This window comes from Scyliorhinus torazame, chromosome 3 (genome assembly GCF_047496885.1).
Source record: "Scyliorhinus torazame isolate Kashiwa2021f chromosome 3, sScyTor2.1, whole genome shotgun sequence".
NCBI classification, from domain to species: domain Eukaryota; kingdom Metazoa; phylum Chordata; class Chondrichthyes; order Carcharhiniformes; family Scyliorhinidae; genus Scyliorhinus; species Scyliorhinus torazame.
In genome coordinates, this window is record NC_092709.1 from 314,883,339 (window position 1) to 314,892,584 (window position 9,246).

Here is a 9,246-nt window from a genome sequence, read left to right on the forward strand (position 1 = left end):
GATTATTATCATCTGAAGTGAAAACAAAGTAATCAGTGGTAACATCCAGCAGTTGTGTCAACAAAGTTGGAGGTACTTTTCGAATAACTGTAGATGAAAACTTAACCAGTGGCGGTTATAAGGCTGGATTTCTGATAGCGGTACTTGGGAGTCGAATGCTATAGAATTTTACAGCTAGAAAAGTCTTGGGCATGTTTTATCAGTTTTGAAGGTTTGATGCAACGAGGAATAATGAATTGAGGGGAATTATAGACTCCAGGACAGAATCTGGAATGTAATTGTGTTTAATAATGTTACCTGAACCCACTTGGATAGGACATTCCAGCCAAGGAATTCCAGGGACATCCCTGTGGTTTGAAACGTTGTTTATCTGATAAGTCATGGATGAGCCAAACCTTTCCTGGAATTTAACATTGGGAAGATCAATGGCATCTTGCCCCGAAGCAGTCAAAGCCTTGCCTGTGTTTCCCCAATTCTATTATTCCTGGGATGGAAGCAGGATGTGATTCCCAGAATACATTGAGGTGCTGTGTACAAGTATTGAAATTGGCCTGTGGATTTCTTTACAGTTGCAAGTTACATTTGCTGATTGTGCACTGGATATAAAGGCTGCATACAAACGGGAGCAGTTCCGTAACATACAATGGACGGCTACCTCTCTGGGAAATGTGACTGTTCTGCTCTTGAGAGGAGGTCGAATTCAAGATGCTTGGTGAGTATTGTGGAGAGTAACCTATGGCTGACTAAAGCCTACTTTAAATGACTGTTAATGCAGAAGAACATACTCTGAAACATGATTAGCTGTTAAAATAATATGTGAAGGAGGAGAGGATTAGATTAGTGAGTCTTTGACTGGTGGGTTAACACTGTTCCGTCAGTCCTGTCAGATGTCTAGATTCAGCATCAGCGGCACGGTGGCGAAGTGGTTAGCACTGCTGCCTCATGGCGTCGGGGACCCGGGGTCGATCCCAGCCCCGGGTCACTGTCATTGTGGAATTTGCATATTTTACCATGTCTGCGTGGGTGTCACTCCCACAACCCAAAGATGTGCAGGGTAGGTGGATTGGCCATGCTAAATTATCCCTTAATTGGGAAAAAATTAATGAATTGGGTACTTTAAATTTATTTAAAAAGTCACCTCTCTGTGAGCTCTACAGGTTCTCTTTGAATTTTGTAAACCTGACACAAAAATTCGAAGAGTTTGCTCCTGTGACAACAAACATGCCCTGGATACCCAAGTGGTGGCCTTGTTCAGGACTTTGGTTAACATCCATGCAGCAGCAGACTTTATTAGGGAACTTAAGGTGAAGGGACACTTAGGGAGCAGTGACCACAATATGATAGAATTTACCCTGTAGTTTGAGAGGGAGAAGCCGGAATCAGATGTAACGGTATTACAATGAAATAAGAGTAACTGCAAAGACGAGAAGGTAATAAGGGTAATTACAAAGCTGACCAGAGTTGATTGGAAAAGGAGCCCAGCAGGGAAGACAGTGGAACAGCAATGACGGGAGTTTTGGGGGGTTATTCGGCAGGCACAACAGAAATTTACCTCTAGGAGGAGGAAACATGCTAAGGGAAGGAAGAGGCATCCATGGCTGGAACATAAAGGACAGCGTAAAAGCAAAGGACAAAGCATACAAAATGGCGAGGATTAGTGGGAAGCCAGAAGATTGGGAAGCCTTTAAAAGCGAGCAGACAACTAAAAAAGCAATAAGGGGGTTGGAGATGAAATATGAGTATAAGCTAGCTAGTAATGTAAAAGAAGAATGCAAGAGGGTTTTTTTAATATATAAACGGTGAGAGACACGAGAATAGACATTGGACCACTGGAAAATGTGGTTGGAGAAGTAATAATAGGAAACAAAGGTAAAGGCAGAGGAGCGGAATAGTTACTTTGCATCAGTCTTCATGGTGGAAGACACCAGTGGGATGCCAGAGCTCTAGGAGAATCAGGGGTCAGAGGTGAGTTCAGTGGCCATCACTATAAAGAAGAAATCGCTTATTGTCACAAGTAGGCTTCAAATGAAGTTACTGTGAAAAGCCCCTAGTCACATTCCGGCGCCTGTTCCGGGAGGCTGGTATGGAAATTGAACCATGCTGCTGGCCTGCCTTGGTCTGCTTTCAAAGCCAGCGATTTAGCCCTGTGCTAAACCAGCACTAAGGAGAAGGTGCTGGGGAAACTGAAAAGTCTGAAGGTGGATAAATCACCTGGACCTGATGGACTACACCCCAGGGTTCTAAAGGAGATAGCTGAGGAGATTGTGGAGGCATTGGTGGTGATCTTTCAGGAATCACTGGAGGCAGGGAGGGTTCCGGATGATTGGAACATGGCTGACATAATATCCCTGTTTAAGAAGGGAGCGAGGGAATTTGTAGGCCGGTTAGCCTGGCTTTGGTTGTTGGTAAGATTTTAGGGTCGGGTCTATTATTAAGAAGCGATTGCAGAGTACTTAGAAGTGCATGATAAAATCGGACTGAGTCAGCATGGATTTGTCAAGGGGAGGTCATGCCTAGCAAATTTGTTTGAATTCTTTGAGGAGGGGCGACATGGTGGTGCAGTGGTTAGCACTGCTGCCGACAACGCTGAGGGACCCAGCTTTGATCCTGCCCCGTGTCACTGTCCGTGTGCAGTTTGCACATTCTCCCCGTGTCTGCGTGGGCTTCACCCCCACAACCCAAAGATGTGCAGGTTAGGTGGATTGGCCACACTAAATTGCCCCTTAATTGGAAAAAAATAATTGAATACTCTAAATTTAAAAAAAAAAAAAATTATTTGAGGAGGTAACAAGGAAGTTAGACAATGGAGAACCAGTGGAAGTGATCTATTTGGATTTCCAGAAGGCCTTTGACAAGGGGCCATACAGGAGGCTGCTAAATAAGAAAAGAGCCCATGGTGTTAGGGCAAGGTACTGGCATGGAAAGAGGATTGGCTGACTGGCAGATGGCAGAGAGTGGGGATAAAGAATGGGTCTTTTCAGGATGGCAGCTGGTGACTAGTGGTGTTCCGCAGGGGTCAATGTTGGGACCACGGCTATTTACGATATGTATTAATGATCTGGAAGAAGAAACTAAGGGCATTGTTGCTAACTTTGCAGATGATACAAAGGTATGTAGAGAGACGGGTTGTGTTGAAGAAGCCGAGAGGCTGCAGAAGGACCTGGACAAGCTAGGAGAATGGGCAAAGAAGTGGCAGATAGAATACAATTCAGTGTGAGGTTGTGCACTTTGGTAGGGAGAATAGAGGCATGGACTATTTTCTAAATGGGAAACGGCTTCGGAAATCAGAAGCACAAAGGGACTTGGAAGTCCCAGTTCAGGATTCTCTTGCAGTTAACATGCAGACTGTTGGCAGCTAAGAAGGCAAATGCAATGTTAGCATTCATGTCAAGAGGGCTAGAATACAAGAGCAGGGATGTATAAGGCTCTGGTCAGACACCATTTGGAATATTATGAGCAGTTTTGGGCCCATATCTAACGAAGGATGTGCCGGCCTTGGAGATGGTCCAGAGGAGATTCAAAAGAATGATCCCTGGAATGAAAAGCTTGTCGTATGAGGAATGGTTGAGGACCCTGGTCTGTGCTTGATGGAGTTTAGAAGAATGAGAGGGGATCTCACTGAAACGTACAGAATACTGAGAGGCCTGGTTAGAGTGGACGTGGAGAGGATGCTTCCACGAGTAGGAAAGACGAGAACCCGAGGGCACGGCTTCAGACTGAGATGAGGAATTTTTTCAGCCAGAGGGTGGTGAATCTGTGGAACTTTTTGCCGCAGAAGGCTATGGAGGCCAAGCCACTGAGTGCCTTTAAGACCGAGATATTTAGGTTCTTGATAAGGAGATCAGGGGTTATGGGAAAATGGCAGGAGAATGTCTTGTTGGAGTTTGGAATTGAGCTTTCTTTTGAGGAATAGTGGAGGGAGCTTCATTCATCCTTTGCTTGTGCTTTGCTAGTTTGCCTGTGCTTTACTAGTTCACCTGGAAGTGCTGAGTGGCAAAAGTGTTTTCTTATGTAAACTGATTTGCTAACTTTCCAGTGACAATTTAAACCTAAAACAAGACAATCTTTGACTTTAAATAGCCAGTAATGTGTATGCAATAACTTGTCATCTTTATTGGCAGGGGGATGCTGCAACTTTTTAAAACTAACAACCGGGTTCCTGGGTAAGTTGTTTCTTGTTAATGTTCAACAATTGAAATGAATGCCATGTGGACCGGTAAACGTTAAAATTAAGGGAGGCAACCCCTTGCTCAGTGCGTTTTTTTGAAATTCAGTAGTGGTGCTTTCCTGAAGTTTCTCGATCTGTTTAATTTAATTTATTTTTATTCAGTAAAGAACTACTGGATGAGTTTTTGGACCACGCCAAGGAAAGCAATAACAAGGCCCTGGCTCTTGACTTGGTGAAGCTGGCCGGCGCATTCAGTTTACCTGCAACATCAGAGCTGTTTGACTGGGTGATGAAGGAATTTGAGCTGACTGATGAGGAGAAGTAAGTCTGTCTGCTCGGCGTAGTTCACGTTTGTAACCAGTGTTTCCAACACAGTTTCTTTATTTTTTAGTGGAGTAGAGGGAAGGGCAGGATTGTCATACGAGGGGAGACTGGGTCGACAAGCCCTCGCTGGAGTTTAGAAGAATGAGAGGGGATCTCATTGAAACATATAACGCTCTGGCAGGGCTGGACAGACTCGATGCAGTGAAGATCTTTTCTCTGGTGGGGGGGGGGGGCTAGAACAAAGGGTCAGGATACAGGCTCGGCCATTTAGGACTGAGATGAGGAGAAACCTCTTCACTCTGAACCTGTAGAATTCTCTACCCCAGAAGGCTGTGAATAGCCTACTCCTATTTTCTATGTAAGTGCATGTTCTACCTCACTTGTACCAATCCTCACAGTCTGCCTATTCTGCATCGGGTGTATATAGTATTTTCTTAAAATTATGACCCAGATTTGTTGCAAAGTGAGATTGTGGGTTTTGAAAAGCTTTAATACTTGCTCTTCTTTCACGAATAAACAGGAGATCACTGGAAGATCTGGATGCCACCAGCAGCGACAGCAGTGGTAGCGACCAAGAATAATGTTTTGATCACCCTGGGCTCGTGAAATGTTCTGTTCAACACAAAAATGATTGTTTAAGGATTGAGCTTTGGTATTTGCTCGCAACACGTGAACTCTGCACTGGACTGAGTACAGCACAGACATTGGTGCATTGAAATAATCTTGCACCTTTTACAGTTTGCCTGCTGTATTATCAATGCCATACTACACAATGTAAACTTTAAGTATGTAGAACATTAACAAATGATGTGAAATTGCCTCAGTTGCTGCTGTAATTTGTGAATATATTTTCTTAATCTGAAGATATTTAGCTGTCTGTTTTATGTAATTCCCCAACAATTTTCTTCACTGGTGCGTCAAACGACAAGTGTCATTGTAACACTGAAAACTTAGTTGTTTGTGATTTGAATTCTCTGCTGCCCATGATCAAAAGCCTAACATCCCATTCAGCTCTGTGTTATTAATGTCAATTAGCTCACTCATTTAATAATCTTTGCTGAATGATTCCCTGAAATTCATCCTCTCCAATGTCGTTACCATCTTTGTGATCAAAAGAGAGAATTTGCAAGTAGAGGTTAGACCAGTTGTCCACAATTTGTTATGACAGACCCCAGGATGCTGTCTCTTACCCTTCAGAAGGAGTTGATGTCTTTTAGCTGCGCTTTTCTTGGTACAGCTAATTAATAATTAAACTCTGGACTTCGACCAAGTCCCTGAGGCGTTATCCTTTGTCAGCCCTGAATAGCATCAGCAGTTGAGAAGGAACGACTCCAGAGAGCGATGAGCAAGAGATGCTTTGCTGTAGGTTTGAAGTCATTCCAATGTATGGGCAAAGAATAACGGCAGACGGCCACTTTTGGAGAGTTGGAGGAAGAGCAGCCAGACCTTGGTGTATGAATTTCAAGTGGCCCTTTTCATTAACTGCAAACTGACCCGTCGACAAGCTCAGAGAAAACCCGGCATTGGGAATAGACTCCTGCAATGCAACTGGCTTGAGGCGGGCATCATTCTTATCCTGAGGCTCAGCGGACAATAAATTAGCCATTTCTTTACCTTTGCAGCCAATAACATCTTGCACTAGTATAGGACATTGTTTTATTCTTAAAAACTGCACTCCACAGACTAGTGTACATTCACTTTTCATGTCATCAATAAATGAGTGAAGTAAAGATTAAAAACTCTTTTCCCTTTTTGTAGGATGCACAATTCACCATCAGAGGGATACTCATACTGGAATTGTGAACTATCTTGTTTAAAAACCTTACCCTACGAGTGTTCATCTCATTACTTTAAACACCAGAATACAAATGAGGAAAAGAAGCCCAATAATCTCTCTCCTTACGGCAGAGGGATGGTCAGTGACAAAGTGCCTGAAGAGGGTTGAGCCTTGGACAGCACCCTAAAGGCTAAAATGACAGGCTTCCACAGCTCCGAAACATTATGGTGCAGAAAGAGGCCATCAATTCAGCTCATTGCCTCTTTTTCAGCCAGCCCAGACACAATGTTCCTTCTAACAGTCTTCCATCAATCTGCTAACTGACCATGTCAGTAATGGATTGAAATGAGAGCAAAGGTTGTTTTGTTTTTTTGAAGCTGCAATCTCCTAACTTCAAGATGCTATGAGTCAAGCAAATGTTTTGTGTTTAAAGGTTTCGTTAAAAGTCTTTAAATTAAATTGTATGCAGCACTCAAACCTTAAGTGGGTTTTTGAAGTATCGCTGCATCAGATACACGGTTTTGTGGAGGAGAAATTACTGCATTTCTATGAGGTTGAGGTGGCCCAGAAGTGGAAAGCACTGCTGAGACTTGCAACGGGAAACCGGATCAGTAGTGTATCCACTGACGCTGAGGCAGCTACCAGGGCACTCTGAAGGAACTACCAAAAATGAATTGCTTAACACATCTTTTGCACTAAAACTCACCTGCCAAATGTCTTTGGAATCATAGAATTTACAGTGCAGAAGGAGGCCATTCGGCCCATCGAGTCTGCACCAGCTCTTGGAAAGCGCACCCCATCCAAGCCCATACATCCACCCTAACCCCATAACCCTCCCAACACTAAGGGCAACTTTGGACACTAAGGGCAATTTAGCATAGCCAATCCACCTAACCTGCACATCTTTGGACTGTGGGAGGAAATCAGGGCACCCGGAGGAAACCCACGCACACGGGGAGAACGTGTAGACTCTGCACAGTCAGTGACCCAAGCCGGGAATCGAACCTGGGACCCTGGAGCTGTGAAGCAATTGTGCTAACCACAATGCTCCCGTGCTGCCTGTACACGGATGTGGTCCGATCTGTCTTCTCGTGTATTTCACCAGTTACTGTAAAAAGCCCCTCGTCGCCACATTCTGGCGCCTGTTCGGATACGCAAGAGGGAGAATTCAGAATTCTCAGCTGGTATGGGAATTAAACCCGCACTGCTGGCCTTGTTCTGCATCACAAACCAGCTGTCTAGCCCACTGAGCTAAGCTGTTCTCACCTGATCCAGCACACTGCAATTTTAGGTAAATACAACCCATAGACTTCACAAGGACAAAAGCATGCTGGTGGAGTGGGCAAATCCATGGCAGATCACCTCAGAGAGGTGAAATTATACTTTCTGGTGGGAGCAGCAATATACAATAAACCAAATAATCCCTAATGGGGTTCTGGAGCAAAGAGACCGGAGGGTTGTAAGTGCACAAATTGAAGGTGGCAGGACAGGTTGAAAATGTGGTTAAAAAGGCATTAAAATCCTGGGCTAGAAGGACTTACGGTGGCGGCCATGGAGTGAGTGGCCGTACACGGTAGCTCCAGCTCAAAGGCGTTGGCTTTAGCTCTTTTTACCCGAAAGCAGGGGAATTTCTTTGGAAAAGTGCAGCAGAAGGTAAGAAGAATTTCCCCCATGAGTGGCACGTCTGCTGGTTATCAGAGGAGAAGGTTAAAGACCTGGCCAAGGAACTGGAGGAGACCTGTGGCACAGCAGCAACATGGCGGAGGGGGAAGGTTGTCGCAAGTTGTAAAAGCCCAGGTGGAGCAGCTGATGGCGTTTATTAGAGAGGAGTTCCACCAGCAGCAAAAGAGGATGCAGGAAGATCGGTCGAAGGCCATCAATGGAGCGATAGCATCCTTGAAAGGATCGATGGAGAGTCAAGAAGCGCTTGGAGGCACAGAGGTCGCAGGTCTGGGAGATGGAGAGGGTGACGTCAGACCACAGCGTGGCATTGAAGCCGGAGGTGGGGCTCCTGGGTGACCTTTGCAAGTCGTTAAGGGCAAAGGTAGAGGAGCAGGAGAATAGATTCCGAAGGCAGAATCTGGTTATTGCTGACTTGCCTGAAGGTGTGGAAGGCACCAGCGCTACGAGATACATATCAAAGATGCTGGCGGGGCTGGAGGCAGAGGGGGTGCTGGACAAGGCCTCGGAGTTGGATAGGGCGCATAGGTCCCTAAGGCAAAAGCCAAGAACGGGAGAGCCGCTACAGGCGGTGATAGTGGGGCCCAATAAATGTGTGGAGGAGAAGATCCTGCGGTCAGCCAGGGAGAAACAGAACTGTGAATGGGAAGGGAACAGGATCCAGATCTATCAGGACTTTGAAGCGGAGCTGGCGAAAAGGTGCGCTGGATTCAACAAGGCCAAAATGGTGCTTTACCGAAGACAGATCTGTTTTGGGGTAATGTACCCGGTGAAACTGTGGGTGAGTTTTGAAAGCCATGAGTACTATTTTTAATCCCCAGATGAGGCCAATGACTTCATTAGAGACCATAAACTGGGGGAGAACTGATCGTTGATGGGAGACGGAGGAGCTGGAACAGAGATCGGAAGATGCGGGTATTGTGGGGGCCGGAGGATGGGGGCTTTTTCTCGGGTGGGGTGATTTTGCTAATATGATTGTTATGGGGCAATAAGTTTGTACGGTGGCAATGCCCCCCCCCCCCACCACCTCCACCCCCTTGCCCCCACACACACCGTTTTTCTTTTTGGAGGGGGGTGACCTGTGGTTTTGTATCTGTCTTTGTGTGGGTCCACGGGGAGCCATTTGCACAGACCATGGAGGGAAAGGACATAGGAGGAGCCTTTGGGCAGGAGCTGCCACTCTAGCAGGTAATACTTGATGTGCCATCAATTAACACAAGACGAGTAGTGAACGAACTGTGGCTTTAATAAGCTAAACAGAAAGTCTCCTGGCCACTGATCCCGAACTGGGGCAGGG

General features: G+C 45.5%; 1 protein-coding gene across 2 annotated transcripts in view; it reads left to right on the forward strand.

Annotated features, from left to right (window-relative positions):
* Window positions 1-5,355, forward strand: part of ptcd3 (pentatricopeptide repeat domain 3) — a 52,803-nt gene extending 47,448 nt beyond the window's left edge. For both annotated transcript variants that reach the window (XM_072497570.1, XM_072497571.1), the window contains 4 exons: window positions 570-712; window positions 4,122-4,163; window positions 4,331-4,489; window positions 5,013-5,355. In XM_072497570.1, the coding sequence (XP_072353671.1) occupies window positions 570-712; window positions 4,122-4,163; window positions 4,331-4,489; window positions 5,013-5,073 (405 nt within the window). In that variant the 3' untranslated portion in view covers window positions 5,074-5,355. The remainder of the gene's footprint in view (window positions 1-569; window positions 713-4,121; window positions 4,164-4,330; window positions 4,490-5,012) is intronic.
* Window positions 5,356-9,246: the final 3,891 nt, after the last annotated feature.